Consider the following 23,680-nt stretch of genomic DNA (forward strand, 5'->3'; position numbering starts at 1 on the left):
TGGAGCGACAGATGCCACGCATGTCCCTATTTTGGCACTGGACCACCTTGCCACAGAGTACATCAGCAGAAAGGGCTTCTTTTCTATGGTTATGCAAGCCCTGGTGGATCATCAGGGATGCCTCACCGACATCCGTGTTGGCTGATCAGGGAAGATCCATGACACTAGCATCTTTCAGAGCACAGGACTGTTCAGAAAGCTAGAAGCAGGGACTTTCTCTCCTGACCAGCAGATTGCCATTGGCAATGTTGAAATACTAGTAGTGATCCTGGGGTACCCAGCCTACCCCTTGCTCCCTTGGCTCACCTTGATAGCACCAAGGAAAGATTCAACTACTCTCTCGGCAGGTGTAGAATGACAGTAGAATGCGCTTTTGGTAGATTGAAAGGACGCTGGCATTATTTACTCATAATATTGAATCACAGTGGGGAAAAACCCATCCCAGTGGTTACAGCTGCCTGCTGTGTCCTAAATAATACCTGTGAAGGGGAAAAGTTGTCACCAGGGTGGTGGGCAGAGGTGGAGCAGCTGTCTGCTGAGTTTGAACAGCCAGACACAAGAGCTATTAGAAAAGCTCAACATGGAGCTATAGGGCTCAGGGAAGCTTTGGAAGAGCACTTTAACAGCGAGCCACAATTATGTGTTGTGGTGTATTGTGCTCTGCCTGGCCCTGCTGTTTTGAGGCCTGTTAGGAATTGTGTGGTGCTTGGTGCACATCTACGAATATAACATTGTCACTGCACCTATTAATTTTACAGTGTACATTTGTGATTATTATTACCCTGTGTTTGTCACTGGTCCTATGAATTGTGTCACACTGTACAGCAACAAGTGGCTGCTTTCAGAACAGCTAGGCACTCTGCAGCATACGCTGTGAGCTAATAAAGATGAATTATTTTCCAGTTTTGTTCAGTAACAAAACTAGTGCAAAGAAAAATCTGTGTAATCTAACAGCAAATACATTAAGAACTTAATAAATTAATGGATCAGAACTTAACAAGGGGAAAAAACATTCCTGTTCATTTTACCTACACATACTGCAACTGTGGATTTCACAGGTGAGTGTATGTGAAACTGTGGTTGTCCTTAATGTCCCTAGAGTGAAGTGGGAGGGGTAGGGATATGTCCCCTGATACCACCTGGAATGTTGAGGGGGGTATAGGGAGATGCCGTAATGGAGTTCTCTATGGACTGCAAAGGGAGGTGACCCTGTGATTGTTGAGTCTGTAGCGTCTGGAGAAGTCCCATTATGTCCTGGTGAATCGCCCTCTGCTGGGACTTCTGGGCCAAAACCCTGTATGCTCTTTCCTTCTCCAGGTTGTCTGCAATGTTTATCTTCCAGGCCCTTTGCTCATGATATGATTCAGCACTGACTAATAGGATCTCACTGAACATGTCATGCCTAGCCTCTTCTTTCTCCTCTGTAAGTGGCTCAGGCATTCCGTGGATGTGGATGTGGAGGGGGAAACCCCTCAAGACCACAACAGCAGTAGCTGGAGACAAAACAGACAGAGGTACCATTGTCAATATAGTCACAATGAAAACTGAAAGTTAAGATTCAGAACTTCCCCCTTTCCTTGCTCCCCTACAGTTTTAAACAAGACATGCTTATGTACACTTCTGCTTTAGAGAACTTGTACACGGCACCACTCACAGCACTGGCCGCAGTGAGTAAGGCCCACAAGGTTGAGGGAAATGAGGAGGAAATTGCTCGGTTGCATGAAACTTTCTGTATAGGGCACTAGCACTGAATACTGGCACTGTTTTCCACAGGCAGTGGTGATTTTATCTGATATCTCACTCCTGAGGGTAACAAAGGCAGAAAGAACACAGCTGCTGATGGTGTCCCAAAGCTGCCCGGGCCCATATGCTGCTAGCCTGTATACTGCAGTGGTGCCTGCTGAAGTTATTGCTGAGGGCAGCCGTACCTAGAAACCTTCGGGAGAGGATTGCAGGGTAGCTCCATGAAAGTTTCATGGAGATGTCTCAGGAGGATTCAAAGGACATCTCTGTGTACATAAACAAACTGACCCGCATGACCCCCCCTTGCCTAACTCTGCAGGGGAATGAACACCAGGTAACTCTACTTATCTTTGTTGTACCACTACCTCTTCTAGTACAAGTATGTTAATGAAAAGTCAGTAGCTGTGCCTTGTTAAGTTGGGCAGAGATATCAGTACGTTGTTGTAATGGGATATACAATTACACACTTACCTGAGGTTATTTCCCCTGCATTGGGCTCGTCCATGCTCAACTGCCAGGACTGACTGGATGGGTGGAGTCTCAGACAGGTCCTGGCTTGTGGCATAGCTGGACCTCCTGGTCACATGTCCCCCATCCTCCTCCATCTCCTTTTCACTGTTCACACCAGGATCCCGTGACTTGGGCTCCTTAAAAGTATCCACAAGGTGTTCTGCAGGGTGGTAGTGGGGTCTTTGCCAAGTGCAGCATGCATCTATTTGGCAAAATGGCAGGTCTGCGGCTCAGCACCAGATTGACAGTTTGTCTTCCTGGCCTTATGATATGCCTGTTGCAGTTCCTTTGCTTTCACACAGTACTGCATCTGATCACTGTTGTACCCCTTCTCCTGCATCCCCTGAGCAATCTGCTCACAGATGTCCATGTTTCTGTGGCTGGTCCATAGTTGTGCTTGCACAGCATCTTCTTCCCACAGACCAGGAGATCCAATATCTCCTGTCTACTCCAAGCCAGAGCGCATCTGGAGTGTGTAGCCAGCATGGCCAGCTGGGCAGTTGCACACAACAATGGAGAACTGCTAAGTGTGCTCACCAAGTTGGATAATCAGGAAAAGGCATTTCAAAAATGTGGAGGGCTTAAAAGGGGAAGGGGACCTTCTGGTCTCAATGACCCTGGGCAGAGGAACTATCAATTGTGACCAGAGCAGTCCGTGTCTTGCATTGTGGGAAGGCTGCTGGAGGTCTGTTAGTTTACCATAAGTAACATTCTCACTGCATCGACCTCCATACATCGACCATGGCTCAACACTGCCCATTGCTGTAACAAGCCACTTAGATCAGTGGGAGACCAATTTAAATGTAGACACATGCACAACTAGGTCAATGCAAGGTGGCTTATGTCAGCCTAACTATGTAGTGTAGACCAGGCCTGTAGCTCGAAAGCTTGTCTCTTTCACCAACAGAAGTTGGTGCAATAAAAGATATTACCTCACCCACCTTGTCTCTAGTAAATTTCATTACAGCGATCTGAGATCAGATCAGAGAACTAACATATTTTTCACAAGAGTATAGTGGGGGATGCTGAAAGGTAGTCCCAGAGGTATGTGTCTCAGGGGGAGTTTGGAGAGTGAGCCTGCCTTGTACTCACCCTGCAGCAGCAGCTCTTGTCCTGCAGAGCTGGGCCCAGCTCCCTGACCTGGGCATTACAACCTGGCACATGGGATCACAGCACTGCTTATGTTTGGCCTGTCCGCCCATCTGTAGATGAAGGCAGATGGGCCAGACCTGATTGGTACTGTGACACAGTACACCAGGTTGCAACACTACTCGATTTGGGGCCTAATCAAATATGTTTTTACAGCTATTTCCAAGATTTCATAGACTTTACTCAAATTCATGATTACCATGACCTCCATGACAAAATCATAGCCCTAGCTATTGCTTCCACTCCTGTCCCTTATGCTACTGCTCTTAATCACCAAGAGCAATAGCTAGGAGCCAGGCAAATCTTGTATTGTTTTGAAATAGGATTTTCTACTCTGTATATTCTAGTTCTAATTCCTAACTCTGACAGGCTAATGTGGTTTGTTTTCTTTAATTTGGTTGTTGATTGTTGATTTCATGCTGGTACATTACATTACCATATACATCGCCTTCATTGTTGTTAAGTGTCTTGCAATACCAGTCTCATTTCCATGCAATGAGTCAGGCAGGATTTTGATCAGAGGCTCCCTGCAATAAGCCCCGATTCTGGCCTCCTTTCCTTCCTGTTGTTTTCAGTCTGATTACAAGGAAGACTGAGCAATACAGACTTACTGTCAATTTTTCTGACTCCTTACATTCATTCACCTGGGGCTGATTCCCTGCTTTGAGATTGCCCTGCTCTGCTGTGCTGAGACACCTCAACAAAGCCTTGAGGTTTCAGTGCATTCTGAAAGCAGAGACAATGTGGCTAGCAAGGACTGAATAAAATGGACAAAAGTTTACTGACAGCACATAAAAATGCTGGGTTTCCTACGTTTTGGTGCTCAGTTCACCTTCTGCTAGGGCTGGCCTGCCCATGATCCTGCTTTGAAGAAAAGGCTGAAATAGAGAAATATGCTAATGTCTTTATTAACAAGAGCAACACCCAATTAATAGCTTTCAAGTGCTGTCAGCAGTTGCTGTAGCGTGGCCCTGTTCAGCAATGTGCTGAATGCTCTCACCTCTCATTGATTTTGTTAGGAGTCAAAGGTCCTTAGCCCCTCAAAAGACTGGCATTTAAAATGCTACCCTCCTGTATTGTCTCCATATTGATTTTTTGCATTGTTATATTGTTGGCCCAAGGACCAGTGCAAGACAATGACCTTTCTGAGCCAGTTTCATCAACTTTCCATGGATTTCATGGAATATGAAAAGACTAGAGATGTTCTGTTTTGAGGTGCTCAAACACCGTTTGTCCTCTGTTGAATAGAGTTGCGGTGCTGGACAAAGTTACAGATTTCTTGTTGTTCCTTGGGAAACTTCTCGTTGCTGGTGGTGTAGGTAAGTCAGTTATTTCAATGTAACATTGATTCTTATTCCCTACTAGCCTGGAATATGCTAAACTTGTGTGTTCAGACAACACATCACGGACTTGCTCTTGCAAACCTTGATACCATAAGCACTAATCACTTGAACAAAGAATTACAGGATTGAGCCCAAAGAAGCATGTTTTCCCTCTCTTTTTTTCATCTCACTTTGTGCATTTGACAGTATTTTTTGTAGTCACTTCCACTGTTCTTGTGCGGGTGTGTGATGGCTGCCATCTTAGTTGACACACTGGGGATTGAACTGGGGAACCTCCAGAATTAAAAACATAAGTCTCTACACCTTGAACTAAAGTTGTTTGCCTTGGACTGTAACAGACTCATATCCTCTGTGGATCTGGCAGAGAGGGGAACCTGTAATGTACCATCCCCAGTGTGTTACAGGTGCACATCCTTCCCCAGATCATGCAAGAGGGTATTTATCAGCAGCACTGTAACTGAAACCAAACTGTCAGCAAGCAGCATGCACAGAGAGAAAGAGGAGTGGAGGAGAGACAAGGTGGGCCTGAGCATCTTTTGTGGTGTTGCACTCAGGCCTGTCCAAAAGACCCTTCCAAACACAAGCAGGGGAGCAGACAAAACCTAACATTTTTACAGTTTTTCCTTTCATACTAATAAAAGTCTGGATATACTGTTCAGTGTGCTGCAGCAGAAAACCATTTTTTTTAAATTGGTCCATTTTAAAAATTCAAGTTGACGGTGTCCCCTTCAGGCCTTTTAAACTGTCACAAGAGTTTCAAAACATGATTTCATTGATGCCCATCTTTTATATTTTGTGTATTTTTAAAAAAATTCCTAAATGGATTATTTTTTTACCAGAAGATGAAAATTAGAACTGAGACCAAATCTGTAATGTTTTTGTCATTACTGTAGACTGACTTTCAAAATGGGAAGGCAAATGTGATTTGAAACTGTCTCTGAAATGTGAGCCATGAAATGCTAAATTGATTCATGTTTTCCTCCTCCTTAAGGATACATTCTGTAGGATAATTCATTAACGTGTCTTTTCTGTTCTGTGTGGTACAGATATGATGATGAATTAATGTATGTAGCTCTAGATTTATCATTAAGTATATTTATCAGTAGCTATGCCATTTCTATTTTTAATCTCAAATAGTTAAATATTCCTCCAAGGGGTGAAAGCTAAAGCCACAGGCTTTTGTTCACTTATGTCTTTTAATTTATTTTTTTCAAGATCAGTCTGATGGTCTTTTTTATTATCATGCATTTGATTGTATCGTATATTCTTATTTATTAGTTTTGATATAAAACCCAGTCTGACTCATGAAATAAAACAATTGATTCAAGTCTTTCTGGCCCCACAAGTATCTTTATGATGATGCATTTATATGCCATTTCTGTTCTAGTCAGAATACAGATCCTAGGGATAATTAATATCTAGAGATTTATTGCTCAAAGCCTCTTGTGTAAACGATGCCTGAGTGTGTTTTCAGCTGTGCCTGTCTTACCCATTCCTCATGAGTGTGGAAGTCCCAGATACTCGTGTGAATAACTAATGGCCTGTACCCTGTGCTTCTTACAGGTGTCCTAGCCTTCTTTTTCTTCACACACCGAATACCAGTGTTCACACAAGAAACACCAACATTAAATTACTACTGGGTACCCCTCTTGGTAAGGATGCGGTTTACATTCTTAGGATGCTGGGGGAGTTTTGAGGGGCAGCTCTGGGTCAGTTCTTGGGGAGCACTGGCAACAGCAACTCCACCTTCCTGTCAATGGGCGCAGCATCCTCTCCTGTGGCTAGCCAGCTCTGCCAAACTCCTTCCCTCCCTGACTCAGTTCAGGTAGCTTTGTACCATTATGGTGCTGCAGTGAGCCTCAAGGGACTTTGTACCTTCTGTGTGCAGGAGAGTTAGGTTCCAGGTCAGCTCTGCACAAACCTCCACAAACAGCACTGGGGTAGACGATGGGGAACCAATGGTCTTCCTAAGGAAGGAGGTCTACAGAGCAAAGAGAAGGCACTTGGCTCCTATGTAAATGATTTCCTTGTGGATTCCCTCATAGATCTTGGGATATCTGCAGGTTGGGTGGTGGGCCCTCTTTCTTGAATGGGCAATCTGAGAGAACTCCATGAACTGAAACAGAGTTTCTTAGCCCTTTTGTGGGTTTTCCTGCACTGGGAACAACATGATTCCAAGTTGCCATCTTAGAAATTGGTAACAGATGTATGTCATCACACGGTGACTTTAATCTGTGATCTTTTGCCTCAGCAGCAAGACTACTGCAGAATTATGGAACTGTAAATAAATCCTTTCCTGCTGGTTTAACAGACTAAGTTCTTGTTTGTTCTTGTTTTTTGAGGTGATGTTGCCATGATGGTGTCAAATGTATGTGTTTGGGTTTTTTTGCAGACTGTCATTATTGGCTCTTACCTAATTGCACATGGGTTCTTCAGTGTCTATGCAATGTGTGTTGATACACTTTTCCTCTGCTTTTGTAAGTACTGAGTCCTCTTTCATTGACACTTTTCTTCTGATGACATGCAGGGAAAGAGCTATCTTGTCTGTTTCCTTACAGAATTCACGTGACATGCTGGCATATTGTGGGAATAAGGAATTGCTGCTATTCTTAATACAAGCGGTTTAATTTTACTACCAAGGGGATTGTAAAGCTCAGTGATCAGATATGCCTTCATTAGGCTATTTGCCAAGCTAGTGAAGTATATCTGGGGCTCACTGGGGTCTCTGGCTTTTTGTTTATTAAATGTTTCCTAATTTTTACTAACACTTTGCTTCTGGGTGTTTTGTAACTAGATGTGTCCAGCGACAATTCACTCACACATCTTACTAATGCCACTGGGCTTTGCACTCAGGTGTTCTCCTCCAGCAAATGCTTTATGTCGCTGATAACCTCATTGTCCTTGTGGTTTCATACTAATAACCACAACAAAAGCTTCATGCTGACGTAACATGAAATTACCTTAAAATACCATTTTAAAACTGTCAGTCCCTTGTGACCCCATAACAAACAGCTGCTGACTCTTGAAAGGAAGGCAGTTTAGGGGCATGTTTGACTTCTTGTTCAGAGAATGCTCAATTTACCAGAGAAATCAATTGGTCTCAGTTTAGACCCTAATTATAAGAACAAGGTGTGCTCGCTAAAGGGAACTCATTCCTTTTGCCAGACTTAATAAAATTTAAAACATAAAAGATTGGATTCTACTATAATGGGAGCAGTCCTGGCAGGTCAGAGCAGGAGTATATTGCACTGGTCAACATTGCATCTGGCTGCATTATTTGACCCTGCTAACTAGTCTAATAGTCCCTATGGCCAAGGATTCCTAAGTGCATATTGTGGCAGTGGGACCTTGAGGCGGGTAAGCATGACTAAGGGCTTAATCTCCTCCCCCACCTCCATTTGGGTAAATTCTCTAACTCCTCTGAAATCTAGCCCCATTGTTAGAAGCAAAGCAGTGAAGTGGACCCCAAGCTCAGCCCTTGCTGCCTGGAGCCTCTGTTCCCTTGGAACAGGCCAGAACAGCAGTGACACAGGAATTGGAGCACACTGGCATGCGGGGGGTGACACAGAATAAAGTAAATCAAAACCATTTTCTTACCTCCTCCTACCACCTTTAATAACCATATGTATTTATTTATTGCAATGGGCCTGTTTCTCCTTTCACAGCGGTGTAAATCAGGAGTAATCCACTGATGTGAGAGAGGAATCAGAGGGGAGGAGTTTAGAGGCTCACAAGAATCAATCAGTTTCCTTCTCCATTTGATCACAAGACTTAGATGCACTGGCAGTTTGTCTTGGAGTAGGGAATTAGGTGTCAGGAGACATGCGTTTTTTTATTTTGAGCTGTGCCACTGACTCATTGTGTGACATTTAGCCTGAATCCTGCAAAATGATCTACACAAGCAGCCCCATGCAGATCACAAGGCTCAAGGTCTCATTTTCCCTATCAGTAAATGTTACTCTCTCTTTGCAAACTGCTTTGGGATCCTTGCATGAAAAGGTCCTTGTACACACGCAAAATATTACAGTTTATTGGTGCAATTGAGGCATAGCAAATCATTTCAGTCTTGAGCATTCTTTAGAAGAATACAAATCATTCATTCTTTTATAATCTGAGGTATAATATTAATAATCATCAGTAACTCATGTCACAGCTCTGAAGATATCTCCTAGTTTTCACCAGTTCATTCACTGTTTGACTGTCTCTTTTAGGGGAGAGGGAAGGTAGAAGCGAAATGCATTAAAATTAATGGGAAAAGTAATATTTTCTTGTAAGTTTCTTTCCTCGTGTGGTAAAACTCTTGAGTCTCCATGCCATTATTCAAAACTTACATTCCACTCTGCTTCCCATGTCATGTACAGCTGTGTATTATGGGAGCAGAACATTGTGCACTCATGGGGTCAGATTTTCAAAAGAGCTCTGCTTCCTTTTAGGGACAGATTTTCGAAAATGCTGAAAACCCAGCAGTTTCCTGTATGACACTTTTGGCCAGATTTTCAAAAACTAAACACCCACAATACCAGGCTGTTCTGGCCCTAGTTGTGTGTGCTGAGCCCTTCTGAAAATTCCAGTGCAATTTTTAAACAAAAGAACTGGAAGAATTAAAAGGATTGATGTGCATAACTTTAGAATGTCAGTGTAGCCCTCCACTGACGTTTGTCTGTTTTGATGTAAAACCTCCTCTGATTTGGAAAAAAGTGGAACTTGGTGCTTTTCCAGTGTCCACCAGCAACTTAACAGTGCAGCTAAATTGTCGGGTATCAGATTTTCTAACGTTGGTTTTTCTGCTTTTCCCCTTGTTCAATTCTTTACCCTTTTATGTTTGTTTGTTCATTTTTTGTTTAATTGCACTGCTGCTTGCTGCTTTGGCTGCTTTTGCTGATGCAAATTCAGGTGAAGATTTGGAAAGAAATGATGGATCCACAGCAAAACCGTACTACATGTCAGCTAGCCTGCACCGAATTCTGGGAAAGAAGGAACTAAGCCCTAAGAAGGCAATGGGATAACTTTAAAAAATTGCTGAAAATCAAAACAATGTCACTTTTAAGTGGAATGTTTATAAACTAGGCAAAAGTTAAAACTGTAAATGATGCTTCTGGTTGATGGGTGATTCTTTTTCTTTTTGCTTGTATCTAAAATCAATTAGCAATTTGGTAACATCTAACTAGATAGGGAAATGCTTAAACTAAGAGCTGTGAAACAAGGCCACATTTTAGTTTATAGAGTGCCTATGAAAAAGGAAAATATAAATTTGAAGCATTTTTTATCCATAGCTAATGGTGTTTTAATAACTTTTGTAACACAGCTTGCTGTTTCAAATGACAGCTGTTTTGATAACATTTCTTTTTTATAAGTGTATCTTTATAAACGATATTCAGGCAATTTTTGAAAGCACTACACTATAACCTAATCAGCCATAAAAATAGATCAAGAGACTCCAGCGAACCAGCAGATGGTACTAAATTTGTAAATATGGTGCTATGGTTGTATTTTTACTGTACAAGCTGGTTGACAGCTTTTTAAACTGTGATTATATATGTACTAATAGTTCCCTACATAGATCTTTAGATCACCTCCATTACAAATTGTATATGTTAATAAATGAGAGAGGGTATCACCCAGGTTCAGTCTCAAAGAAGGTAGCCAGAGTAGACTACAGCTAAAACTTCTTTTTTGTGAAATCTCTTATAACAAAACTCCTTTTAGAACAGAATTTGGGTTAAACATTAACCTCCATTGAAGGAGCGTTCCACTGTACTTGAAGAACATGGTTTGTGGGAACCACAAACTTTCTATTTCCATCTGGTGCAAGATGAAAAATGTATAGCTCTCAGCTGATGTGAATGGGAGATGCCCTTGTATTAGTATCCCCTGTCCCTAATGGGTTCTGTGATTTTATTCTACATGATGTTGAGGTTGAGCTCCACCTGAAGTATGGAAAGGAAAAACTGAAATGTATCCATTTTCCTTGGAGGCAGGTCTTCATGGCCCTCTAGAAGCGCCAAGGAATTCTTATTTCCTGTGTCCATCCTAGATGGGCTTCCTCCCTCCTTCCATGGGCTGAATGCATTGTCTCTGTGGGACTCTCAGCTCCTGTTAGCCCATGAGTAAGTGGCCAGGGCTAGAAATAAAATCGGAGTCTCTCACCTGGTAAAGCAGAGCACTAACCATTTAGACCAAGGAGTCAGGCCCATAATGTTTGGTGTATGTTTAAATCATTAAAATTGCATGGTTATAAATGCAAAGGCTAGTAGTAGCTTTATACTATTGGTGTAATACATGTTAGTATTACACTAAGGGCTTGTCTACATGGTGCCAGCAAAGCGCACTAGAGGGGTGTGATTTGTAAAGCGTTTTAATGTGTTGCACCCTAACTGCCCTGTGTAGACCCTGATGCACTCTAAAAGGACTATGTTAAGGGAAACTTTACCTTTTAGAGCACGCCAGCAGGGTCTACACAGGGCAGTTAGAGTGTACCACATTAGAGGGTTTTATAAACCACACCCATCTGGTGCTGTGTAGGCAAGCCCTAAAACCCCAATTCTGCAAGCCTTCAGTGCATGGAACTACCGCTGAAGTCAATGACAGTTCCACTTGTGCAGGGCTCACAGGATCAGCCCTATGTTTTATCTGAGGATTATGAAGAATAATACAAAGAATACATGATTACTGTAAATAGGAGGAATGGGTTACCTTTCAAGGTGATGTTACTTTTCTGAATTGGGCTAAAAATACTTTAACCTATTTAAATACTAATGTAGAATAATTGTTCTAAAGTTTAAGGGGGCCCAGTGGGCCAGCGTCCCACGAGGATCCAAAGCCAGTGAGGCTACATTCTAGCCTTCATGGGCTATAGAATTTTGAATTAAGTATTCCATGGCAGTCCACTTAACAAGAGTAGAAGCGGCAACATCATCCAGCTTTGTTGATATTACAGAAATTGAGCTCTCCTGGAGCTCAGTGAGAACCTCAGCATCAGAACACGGGCAGGTTCCTTTCCATTGGCTGAAGGTTCAGTCACATGGGAAAGAATTTTTAAGAGCCCATACTTTGCTTTCTGGAGGACAGCTCCATTCCCAAGGTCAACCAAGAAACAAGGGTTGGTATAATACAACAGAGATTAATCCTGCACTTCGGTGAATGGAGGGGAGTAGGAAGTTCCCATGATGCCTAAGTAATTTTGTTTATTAATACTGGCCATAGGTTGAATCAGTTTACTGTAGGTGAGTTATTCCACCCATATGTTTGGAGTAACTCCTGGAAAATGGAAGGATCTTGATCACATGGCCTATGCTTTCAAAAGTGACTAGCGGTTTTACGGCCTTGATTTTTGAGTGTCCATCTTGAGACACTTTAAAGGAGCCTGGCTTTCAGAAAGTGGTGAACACCCACCCTTTGAAAACCAGGCTCTTTTACAAGGCTTCTCCAATTGGGTATTGAAAAACTCAGAAGCAAAAATGCAAGTCTCTTTTGAAAATTTAGGCTAGAATGAACTGTTTGGGCTGTGTGCAGTCATTCCATCACCTAAAAGTCTGCTAATCTGCTATTCTGGATCAGGCCCCAATGAAATATAGGATGGTACTGTAATTAGTTCATTAATTTGCACCTAGAAAGACTGAGCAGAGCCATCTATAGTTCTGCAGTGGATTGAAGGGTTTTACTGGATGCTCTACTGAAAAAGCATATTTCTGTGTACAATGTGCTTTTTGCCATATGAATGTAACCATAGAGTTTAATATGACATAATAGAAATAGTAGTAATAGTCCTATGATTAGAAGTTTTTTAATAAACCTATGCATTTGCTAGAAGAATTTCTAAAAGTTTTAAACTGAATTGATTGTTTATATACCATAGATATATATATAAAGTTCCTCCATTCATTACTATTTTGTGAGAATTAATTTAGACTATAAATGAACAATGTTTCTGAGAAGAGCATTTAAAAGCCATTTTTTTAAAATGAAACACTTAAGAGAACTGTGAAAATGCAAAGCAATATCGCTTAAATTCTGCAGTCAGTCAATCAGCTGAAATACTTTTAAAAATTATTTAAAATTAAAATTGGTAAAAGAGAACTGAATATTTTGGAATAATGTAGGCAGAAATTAATACAAATATTAATTTGCAAATTAAATCATACTTTTATTTTTTAAGAATGGTTAAGCCTGATTATTATAATAATTCCTAACTAATCCTTTGGGCCAAATTCTGCCAATTTACAACCTACACAATCCCAGTGAATTTGGCTCTTTACTCTGTTTGCTTTAACATGAAGATAAAACTTAATTACTATGTACTTCCTCACTTTAGGGAAGTGGAATATTGGGCTAAGTATGGTATATTAAGATTGTTTATTATATAGGTTTTGATCCTACACCACTGAAGTCAGTGGCAAAATTCCCATTGATTTCAAAGGGTAGAGACAGGCCCATATAGTGACAAAAGGTTGATTATTATTCCAACTGTTTACAGTATAAGAAATGCCAAAATGTCAAGTATTGAAATAAACCTAGAAAGCTAAGAGAGCCGTTGTACATTAAGAGTTCAGCAGGTGGTGCTATTACTTTTCTTATTGTACTGCTTTGATCATTTAACTTGTGCCATTCTTCCTCCTAGTGGAAGATTTAGAAAGACATGATGGCTCTGCAGAAAGACCCTATTATATGAATAAATCTCTGTTGAAGATTTTGAACAAGCAGAATGTAGAAACCAAGAGACATTAGAAAATACCCAATGTTGTAACCACCCAATCATGTTTGATTTAGTCCTGGTTTGATGCATTGTCTTCCCAACACAGATTAATTGTTGGCTTTTATTTGCATGTTTTATACCAAAGCTTCTATGAAAAGCCATCAGAATTGGTAAGGAAACTGTTTAAAAAACATAAAACCCAAGATGTGAACATTTTTATACTGAGATTTGTTTCTTTTTCAAGTTGTATTTAGCTTTTAATTCTATGGCTTGGATGTTTTGAAGATGTTGAGTATTCTTTTAAATATAAGCATTTAAAATATGAAATGTTTTCCTGTTGAATATTCTGGTATAGGACAGTAAAAAGATTTCAGAAATCATCATATTAAGCTTATTCTAAAAAGAGGGTCTTTAAATATCCTTCTAAAAATAAATGATCATAAAAACTATTAGATTTAACAGATTGTCTCTGTATTGTAGTATAGAGCTTCGGTCTTTAAACTATTGCCACTCACCCAGCCTGTAAAACTGTGTCCTCTATGACAAAAGTGCCTTACTGGCTATTATTATTACCCAGCTTATATTTTAAAGTTTACACACATAATTTAAACCACAAAATAGAATTGCTAGATAGGAAAAACAAGACTCAGCTTAGTTGAAATGAAGTGGTATAAAATCAACTGCATTTTAAATACATTTGACACTTTTTGCTAAATACTGCAGCATGCACAATTTCCCTATTACTGTTGTCAGATCATGAGTATTTTATGCTCCAAAAAAGAAAGTAAAAGAGAATGGTTTTGTTACAAAAAGAAAATCATCTAAGGCTGTTTGGTTTGCTTTAGTAAACTTTTCTAAATCTAATTTAAAGGGTGCTGAACTCTAAATGGAGCCCTATTTTGTCTTCAGCTTCAGAGATAGCCCATTGTATTTAGATAATTGAGGGTAGAATTGGGCCCTTGGTATTTAAAACAGAATGAAAAGGGAAGTTAGTAGATATCTGCTATACCAATGTTATTTATGTATTTTTATGTTCCCAAATGTAAAGTAGATGCTTCATTTTAAGACTGCTTATTTACTATTCTGGAAGTGTTTTATAAATGACCCTTAATTTTCTAACTTTTGATACAGATTATTGGAATATAACTGCTTCATGTTTAAGATTACTAGCACTATTAATATAAAAACTGATTGTCTGTTACTATATGTTACAGAAGAGTCCATAAGCATTTATCTCAAATAAGTACATGTAAAATCACAAAAAGGCAATTTAAAGGATGAGACATGAGAGAGAAGTAACTGTCATTTTCACTTATCACATTTTTCATTTTAATGTGACTTTTAGAGATTGTATCATTTTCCTGCCAAAACCAAACTAATGTGAGCACATGACAGTCTGAGCTCTAAAACCTGTTTGCTTCTGCTGTGCAGAAATATTGGGAATGTATTGTTTAAATATCTTTGATAACTAAAATGTTTAATATTTAATGAAATTTGTTGTTACTTATTGTTTTACAGCTCTTGGGATTTGTTCTAATAAAGATTTAGATATAAAAAAAGGATGTCTTTGTGCTGTTGCTTTTATTTTGGTGTGTTGCTTTTTAGGTAAATAACTTCATGAAAACTCATTGTAAAAATATTTTAGTTAGATTTATACCACACCATCTCATGCCCGGGGCGCCACTGACATCTTAATACATCTCCTTAAATAAACACACTCCAGCAATTACCTGCAGATAGCACAGCGCTGGCAGCAACATGATTATAATAAACCTCACCAACAAAATCACTCCCAGAATGACGCATCACTGCAATGTGGCGATTAGGAGTATTCAGCTCTTGGCTCAATCCAAGAGCTCTCCTTAATTTGATTTATTTTTATGTGTTTTAGCACATTATTTTTCAAGCCTCTTAGTACCTTGGAGAACTTAAAAAAAATTTTTAAGGCTCAATATCCATAACATGAACGCTACTGGGCTGACACTAAAGTAAATGAGTCGTGAACTGAAAACCCAGAGGTGACAGGGAGATTTAGTATTATTATTTATATTGCACTAGTGACTAGAGCTCTCAATCAAAGATCGGGGCACACTGCAAACACATAACAGAAAGATAGATCATGCCCAGAAGACCTTACAATCTAAGTAAACAGCTTAATGTCCTTACTTCAATTAGATCCCCCTTAGCATGAAGGAGACGGGAAATTCTGGTTAATATGGATGGACAAGTTTCCCTTTATTAAAGTGGCAAAATTTCTCTCTCTCTCTCCTGTCTGGAGAGTGACAATCAGAGACTCACAACACAAATGCTTAAAACACAATATGGGCTGCAGATGTTATAAGTGTGATTAATGCTTGCAGCAACTCCAAAGCCTTCAATAAAGGCTAAACACATTCTTATAATCCTAATACTTATTTTAATAATACTAACACACAGGTGAGCCAGACTGGTTCCAGCTCTGTATTTGTCAGTGTTCAGTTGAGACATGGGGATCTTGGCATGAGCTGGCACCTGGTTAGCCAGCATCACACATTACTTCACATCAGATTGACTTCAAGCCTGACCTCCTTAGTCAAAAAAAATCTCCCATTGACTTCAAGGATAAAATAATATTTGGTTTTGTTTAAAAAAGAGTAACATGCAGTAACTCTCCAACTGCAACGTATCTGTCTGGCCAGGTATTTGTATATAGCCCCCTCCTGAGGCACCCCGTCTCCAAGGGTGGGACCCCCTTACTCTGCCCTTCTCAGATACTTAGTGACCCACCTTAGGCAGGGCCTGGGCGATCGCCTAGGGCGCCAAGTCGTTCGGGGGGGGCCAAAAAGCGGTGCCACTGCCTTTGCAGGGCTGCTGTCCCCCTCACCACACTGGCTCCTCCATGGCTGGGGCTCGCCGCCGCCGCAAGTGGAATGCTCTGGCTCTCTGGTGCCTCCGGAAGGCGGCTCCAAGCTGCCGAGCTGCTGCAGCGGCCCAAGCCCGGCAAAGCCAGTGAGTGGACTTGGGTGGGGGCCGCCGGGGTGGAGTGGGAAGGGCTTGCGGGGGGGCTGTGCACCCTCCAGGGGAGTTCAGGGGGCGGGGAGGGGGGAACCTGGTCTGGGGAGCAGCCCCTGGGCACAGCCAGCCTCTGGGGTCTATAAAGGCTTGTTGAGATTTGCCCCTCAATGAACCAATGTGTGTGTGGGGGGGGCAAGGTGGAAGTTTCACCTAGGGTGCAAAATATCCTTGCACCGGCCCTGACCTTAGGTCCAGTGGCTCCTGGGTGCTATCCCAGCAGTGCCTCCAAATGCAGCCCGCTCCTGCAGTGCCCCGATTGCCAAGGATGGCAGAGTTGGAGCTCAATGAGAAGGGGTGGTGTCCCTTGCTGGGAGGCTGACAGCTAGTCCTTCCCCAGACTTCCAGTGCAGGGGAGGCCTAGAATGTGCTGCTGGCAGGCAGGCACCTCTGCAGATCAGGGGAGACAACACAAAATGGAGTCTCAGATATTCTGTGGCAGAGAACAAATGAGAAGCTGCATCCCCTCCAGCTGCTCTAACCCAGATTCCTGCTGCCAGCTCTCTCCACCCCATTGAGCCCTCTCAGGCTCAGCTCACGTCTGAGCCCTGCGCAGGCTCTCCTAGTTGCCCAGGCATGCCAATCAGGCTCTGGCCTGGTAACGCCTCCTCCCAAACACAGTGTCTGTCCTGGCACTGCTCACATTTCTCACAGGCTCCTGGTCCCTTAAAAGCCTGTGTGTGACCCTCAAGCACAGATATGGGAGGCAGTTCAGGTTGCCAAGTTTCTGATTTTTGACCGGAAAGTCCAGTTCCCTGAGTAACCATCCACACTTCTGTTCTGCCACCGGGAGGGCAGGAAGAGCAGCTGCTGCTGGAACTGGAGGAGCTCTCAGGAACTGCCCGCCTCCGGCAGAGAGCAGTCTCAGTGGCCGGCGCTTGGGGGGAGGGATCCTGAAGCACGCAGCATTTGAGGAACTGGGTTGGTGGCCGGACTCACTACAGGGGCCCCCTCCTCATCCTCCTTTGTGCCCTGCCCCTGGGGTGCCATCCCCTCCCCACCTCAGTCACCCCCAATCTCCAGAGCAAGGCTCTCCCTCCCAGGTCCTGCCCCAGTCACCCCTCCACCCCTAGAGCCCTGCTCAGCTGGTGGCGGGAGGGGAGAGGTGGAGAAAGCAGTGAGCAGCCGGGGGCCTTGAGGGAAGAGGTGGAGCAGGGGGCGGGGCCTTGAGGGAAGAGGTGGAGCAGGGGGCGGGGCCTTGAGGGAAGAGGTGGAGCAGGGGGCGGGGCCTTGAGGGAAGAGGTGGAGCAGGGGTTGAGGAAGGTTCCGGAGCTCAGTGTCCAGTTTTCACAAGTTAGAATGTTGGCCACTCTAGAGGCAGTTTGTTTCAGTTCCAGTCTCTGCCTCTGTGGGACCTGCTTCTCTGAAGCCCCCAAACTGGCCAGGGGGCTAAAAACAGTCAGGGTGCAATCTACAAAGACATGTAGGTGCCTAAACTTCAGAGTTAGGTGCTTAAGGCCTTGTGACAGCACCGCTGCCATCTACAAAACTCCCACTTGGCTGCCCGCTAACCCTGTAGGTCCCCTAAACTCACTTGGTGCCTCACTTTCTGTTGTCAAAGTTCCTGAGGCTCCTACATTTCAGAGTCTGGGGCATGCACGCTGCTGCCCCATTCTAGATGTCAGGATGCCCTCGTCCGACCTAACCCTAGAACAATTTGTGAACTGGCGTAGGGTTGCCAACAGTCCCTTATTACATAGGTGCTGAAACTCGGGGTGCTGCTGAACTCCCAGCTTGAAGTGGCTTCCACCATATTCAGGGTTTACAGTTTGGTTCAATGGCTCTCAGCATCCCAACTATACAAATTGTTCCAGCATCCCCAACGTCCCTTCTTTTTCCAGCTCTGTACAACAAGATTGGGAGTTAATGAGTGCTGCAAAAAGCAGCAAGAAATACCCCTAGTGAATGAGTTGAGTACTGCTTAGTATTAATTATTAATAATAATAATTAATAATATCACTAGGCAGAGTGAGCCTGGAATGCTAAGAAATCAGTCCCTTATTTCTGAAATACAGTGTTGGCAACCCAAGGTGGAAGATAACTGTTTGGCCACCGATGTCACGTGCAGGGCCTGATCCTGCAGACAGCATCTGCACACACCTACGAGAGCAGGCCCCATTCAAAACCTAGCTTCCAGAAGAGCAGGTAGTACTGCTGCCTAACTTATGGCCCAATAGTTGGAGCCTTTGCCTGGGATGTGTAAGACCCCGGTTCAACTCCCCTCTCTCTGCCAGAGGGGCCAAATGGCTTTGAGTAGGGAGTCTCCCACTTCTCAGGACAATGCTCTAACCTTTGAGCTCTGGGATAGTCTGATATCCCTCAGTCTCTCTGGTTGAAGCTGTTCCATGTGGCATAATTAATGGCACAGGGGAAAAGGACAGTCATTGGTAGAGTCCTGCATGGATACACAAATGTGTATCCGCATCCAATCCACAAGCCACAAAAATTAGCTGCAGATATCTGCATCTGCAGACGCAGATATCCGTGAGTTTGTAGGGCTCTACATTGGGGGCTGGCCTGAGGCTCCAAGGCATGTCCCCCACTGGAGCCTCCACCTGCCCTCAACCGGGTGGGGAGCTTGGGGATGGGGACATGACTGGGGGCTGCTCTTAGCCCCTCCGCACCAGGGGCAGGTGGAGGGTCTGCTGCAGCTCCCCATGGCTCCCGGGTTGGGCTCCACACTGGCCTGGCCGGGGGGAGGGAGGAGACCTGTGGATCTGCCTAGGGGCTGCTCAGGCCCCCCACCCAGGGCAGGTGGAGGGTTTGCTGCAGCTACCCACAGCTGACTGCCCAGATCTTACTGGCTCCAGGCCAGCATGGAGCCCAACTAGGGAGCTGTGGGAGCCGCGACAGACCCTCCACCCGCCCGTGCAGGAGGTGTGTGCGGGGGTAAGGGCAGCCCCAGCCCAGTGTCCCTGCTCCCCAGACTCCCTCCCAGGGCAGGTGGAGGAGCCATGCTGTGGTTCCTCACAGCTGCCCACCTGGCTCTTACCGTCAGAGCCCAGTGAGGATACAAAATTTGTATCCGCATCTGTGCTGCTATCTGCAGAAATGGTCCGTGGATATAAAGCAGATACCAGCAGATTTGCAGGGCTCTAGTCATTGGGCCAGAGAGAGATGGACGTTGGCATCCAGTATGTTCAGAGAGGTCAAACAGGTGCTTCATTTTATGAAGCATTTACTGTTTAAAATACATTTTCTCCAGTGTTCTAGCCCCGTCAGTGCCCTGAGAAGAGTGCAGCGAGACGTGCTGGTGTCCTCCTTCCATTGAAAGTCTAGTGCAGTGCCCAGGGCTGCACACAGTGCTGAGCTGGAGCCGGTTCGCACCGGTTCGCTGGAACGCGAGGGACAACCAATTCTCAAAGGGCTTCTAAATTTAACAACCAGCCAAAAGTGGCTGGAGCACCCACGGGGAAATTTTGGTGGGTGCAGAGCACCCACCGGCAGCTTCCCGCCCCACCCCCGGCCCCAGCTCACTTCCGCTCTGCCTCCGCTTCCTCCCCTGGATGCACCGCCCCGCTCTGCTTCTCTGCCACCCCTTCCCCGGTTTCCCGCGAATCAGCTATTCGCGCAGGAAGCCTGGGAGGGCTGAGAAGCAAGCAGTGGTTTTGCGCTCAAGCCCAGGGAGGCGGAGGTGGAGCGGAGGTGATGGGGGGGCACGAGGAGGACCACCCACGCCGCAGCAGGTAACCCGGGGGGCGCGCAGGGGGACCGCTCCCTGCCCCAGCTCACCTCCACCTCCACCTCCCTGGGCCTGAGCGCGAAGCTGCTGCCTGCTTCTCAGCCCTCCTAGGCTTCCCATGCGAACAGCTGATTTATGGGAAGCCGGGGGGTGTCGAAGAAGCAGAGCGGGGTGGCGCGTTCAGGGGAGGAGGCAGAGGCAGAGCGGCGGTGAGCTGGGGCCGGGCAGGGAGCTGCCGGTGGCGGCTCTGCACCCACCAAATTCTCCCCATGGGTGCTCCAGCCCTGGAGCACCCATGGAGTTGGTGCCTAAGGCGCCACTTTTGATGTGATCAGTGGGGGAGTGGCCACTCCCCCTGCTCCCCCCCAGCTACGCTACCCCACCCCTAGGAGTCAGAGGGCCCTGCCGGATGCTTCCTGGAGCCGCCCCAGGTAAGCACCGCTGGGTCTCCCCACTCGCCCCCCAGCAGGTCCCTCTGGGTCTTAGGGGCAGGGAGAGGTGGGCATGCGCTACGGTGGCCCACGAGACCCTCCTGCCTGGTTCTGGGGGCAGGCAGGGGGCAGGGGAGGGGGGTGGATGGGGCAGGGGTCCCAGGAAGGGGAGTATCAAGGAACGCTGGGGGTAGGATGGGGCAGGAGTCCTGGGGGTGGGGGTGGGCCACGACCCCCTTGTGGGGTGAGGAGGGAACCAGTTGTTAAGGTATTGGCAGCTCATCACCGGCTGCACATACTCAAAGACTGTCTTTTTACTCCTCTGGGACTAGGGCACTTAAAAGTCTCAGTCTCAGAACAGCCTCAGTTTGGAGCTTCTCCCCCACCTTAGGAGCAGCACCAGGGGACTCAGCAGGGGAATGCAGAGGCAGAGGGAGTGAGGCAGAGGCTGGCTAATGTGGGATTTCAAAGAGGCAGCAGGTAGGGGTCTCTCACAAAGGAAAAAAGGGCGAGCTGGGGCCCGGGGGGCCTGTGTCTTGGTGAAGTAGCATGTGGCAGGGTAAAGGGAAAGCAAGGGGTGCCTGTGACTTGGTGAGGGGAGGTGAAAGGGGGAGCAAGTGCAGGGCATAGGTAGGGCATGGGGTTGCTGGCTCATTTTCAGGAGAAGGGGTACAATTGCAGCAAGAAAGCTATTGTGCAAAGGGCAAGAGCCCCAAATCCTTCAGGTGGATTATTGTATTTGGGAGAAGTGATTGTGTGTGGGGAGGAGTACAGCGCAATGGTACCTAATTGCCAGCCCCAGCTCCATCACCCACTTTGGGCACCAGCCCCTGCTGCTAATTACAGCAGAGACAAATGCTAAAGACAGCTGGTAGATCTGTGGTAGCTCACCACATCGGATGTTCTGCCCATTAAAGCAACACTTCAGACAAATTTCCTTCCAAAGTGCAAGCCTGGAGCCTGATCCTGCACACACTTACTGCCAGGTGGTGTGTTTACCATGATGAGTAGTTCTCATGACTCTTGGTGGTAAGCACCAGGTCTGGTAGTGAGTGCAGGATTAGGCCCTTGAACAGCAATGGTGGCCATGTATGTGCTTTTACTTTTACAGATGGTACCTCAGGAAATTGCTCTTTAACCAGGATCAGCAATATCGCAAACTATCTAGTTCTTAAGCTGAGAGCATGTTTTATAAATCAGTGTCTTTTGTCTTGAGATATAAAAGAATTAAACCATTATTGCGATCCCAGAAAACTCAGTGTTGTAACTTTTTTTAAAAATGGAAACTGCTGATGTGCTTTGTAGTTAATCACAAAGATGTGAAGTTTGGAATCTGATCTTTTGGTCACTCTGTTTGTGAGTGTTATAATACAATATGGCCAAAAGGCAATAAATAACCTCTCACCTGTACATATGGTGAAAAGTATTGGAACTGGCATAAGAAGCATCTAAAAATCAGCTTCTTACACTCCTAATAATCTACTAGAAACATCTTCTTTGGCATCTTTAATGGATAGTAATATTTTCTCTGGTCTTGATGTACAAGTCCTTAGTGGATAACAGTATTATCCCATCTCAGAACTATCCCTTATCGCAGCAGGTACTGATTAGCATTACCTTGGGTGACCATCTCAGCTAGGAGGCAAAGGACTAAATAGGCAAGGAGACTAAAATCACCATTTTACCTGCTCCAAGTCTGGGCTGAGGCACATTGACGTTGTAGGGGGAGGACGCTGGCAATACGACTGCCTGGGCCTTGTTTGTTTTCTGGCCAAACAGAGGAATCCAGGGCCAGATCTCCAGCTGGTGTAAAAAGGCACCTCACCACGGAAGGCAATGAGCTTTGCCCTTTATACCAGCTGGGCCTCAATCTTTGGCACTGTGCGTACAACAACTAACTACAATTTTAGAGAGGGGAAAAATAAATACGATTTCCTCTCTTCTGGCTTTTACAGGCTTTCCTCTGGAGTTGTATGTCTCCAAGTTTTGTACAGTTTAAGTGCTAGAGATGAGAGTAGAACTCTGCCACGTGAGCAACATTATTACTCATGTACTGCCTGCTATGAAAGCATGTGCTTCCCAGCAGGGAAGGAGAAACAGGGTAGGCATAATTCAAAAGGGATGGGCTGTGTGTCAAACTGGATTTTAGCAGAGGCAATGTAGCAAAGCACGCTGGCATTTCTTTAGAGGAGGTAGTGGCTCATTGCAGATGCAGGAGCAAAGAGAAGAGCAGGCAGTTCAGAGTCAAGGATAACACCAAAGATCTGGACAGTGAAGGCACCAGGGAGGTCTTAATATCAAAAGTTGAGTTTTGATTCAGGAAGCTCCTGGTTTTGAGATGTGGCTAGGTTGAAGTGCAGCAAGCCAGGCCTTGGCTAGGCTATGCCAACTGTGGGGAGAGGAAGAGGCAAACTGACACATTGGAGATAACCTTCAATTTTAAAGAAAGAGAATAATAATAGAATTTTATAAAAGAAAAGCCAGAAATTTGGCAGGAACAATAATACATGAATAATAATACAATATAAATAACACAGAAGCATCAAATACTTGCTTAGGAAAATAATAAACTGTAATTTACGATCACAATAAAAGAAGTTTTTGACACTCTGCTGTATCACTTCACCCCAAGAGGGAATCAGTTCCTCTTCTCCCTGGCTGCAAAGTCCAGCTTCAGCCCAGTTGTCCGACCTTCACCTCTCTCCAGCTGATGATGCTCCTTTGCTTCAATGCTACGATGACCAGACCTTTTCCCAACAGGTTAATCTGTGAGCAACAGCTTTTCACTCAGTTCCCTGAGCACCCAAACTATACTCCTTCTGTCAGTGTCCCAAAGGTCAACCCCACTGGTTATGCGCTCTGTGGCCAGGTTCCTTGTGCACTGCCCTTCGAGGTCTAGCTTCCTTTGGCTTACCCCAGCACTGCTTCTTATCACCTCCTTCCTCTCTGACCGCTTTCCCACTGCCTCCTTGGGATGGAGGCTGATCCGCCTCCCCGGCTCGAGCTGCCCTCTCATTGGCTGTCTCTCTCCAGGACATCACAGTTGCAGGCCCTAACACCACCCCTCTTGGTAGAAACT

At 44.8% G+C, this 23,680-nt stretch overlaps 1 protein-coding gene across 7 annotated transcripts in view; it reads left to right on the forward strand.

Moving 5' to 3' along the window:
- SLC44A5 (solute carrier family 44 member 5) overlaps positions 1-14,999 on the forward strand; it is a 205,636-nt gene extending 190,637 nt beyond the window's left edge. For 6 of the 7 annotated variants that reach the window (XM_075131729.1, XM_048860855.2, XM_048860861.2 and 3 more), the window contains 4 exons: positions 4,651-4,721; positions 6,309-6,397; positions 7,138-7,222; positions 9,639-14,999. In XM_075131729.1, coding sequence (XP_074987830.1) covers positions 4,651-4,721; positions 6,309-6,397; positions 7,138-7,222; positions 9,639-9,751 — 358 coding nt within the window. In that variant the 3' untranslated portion in view covers positions 9,752-14,999. The remainder of the gene's footprint in view (positions 1-4,650; positions 4,722-6,308; positions 6,398-7,137; positions 7,223-9,638) is intronic. The other variant, XM_048860857.2, reaches the window with a different exon arrangement.
- The last annotated feature ends 8,681 nt before the right edge of the window (positions 15,000-23,680 follow it).

This window comes from Caretta caretta, chromosome 8, assembly GCF_965140235.1.
Source record: "Caretta caretta isolate rCarCar2 chromosome 8, rCarCar1.hap1, whole genome shotgun sequence".
NCBI lineage: Eukaryota > Metazoa > Chordata > Testudines > Cheloniidae > Caretta > Caretta caretta.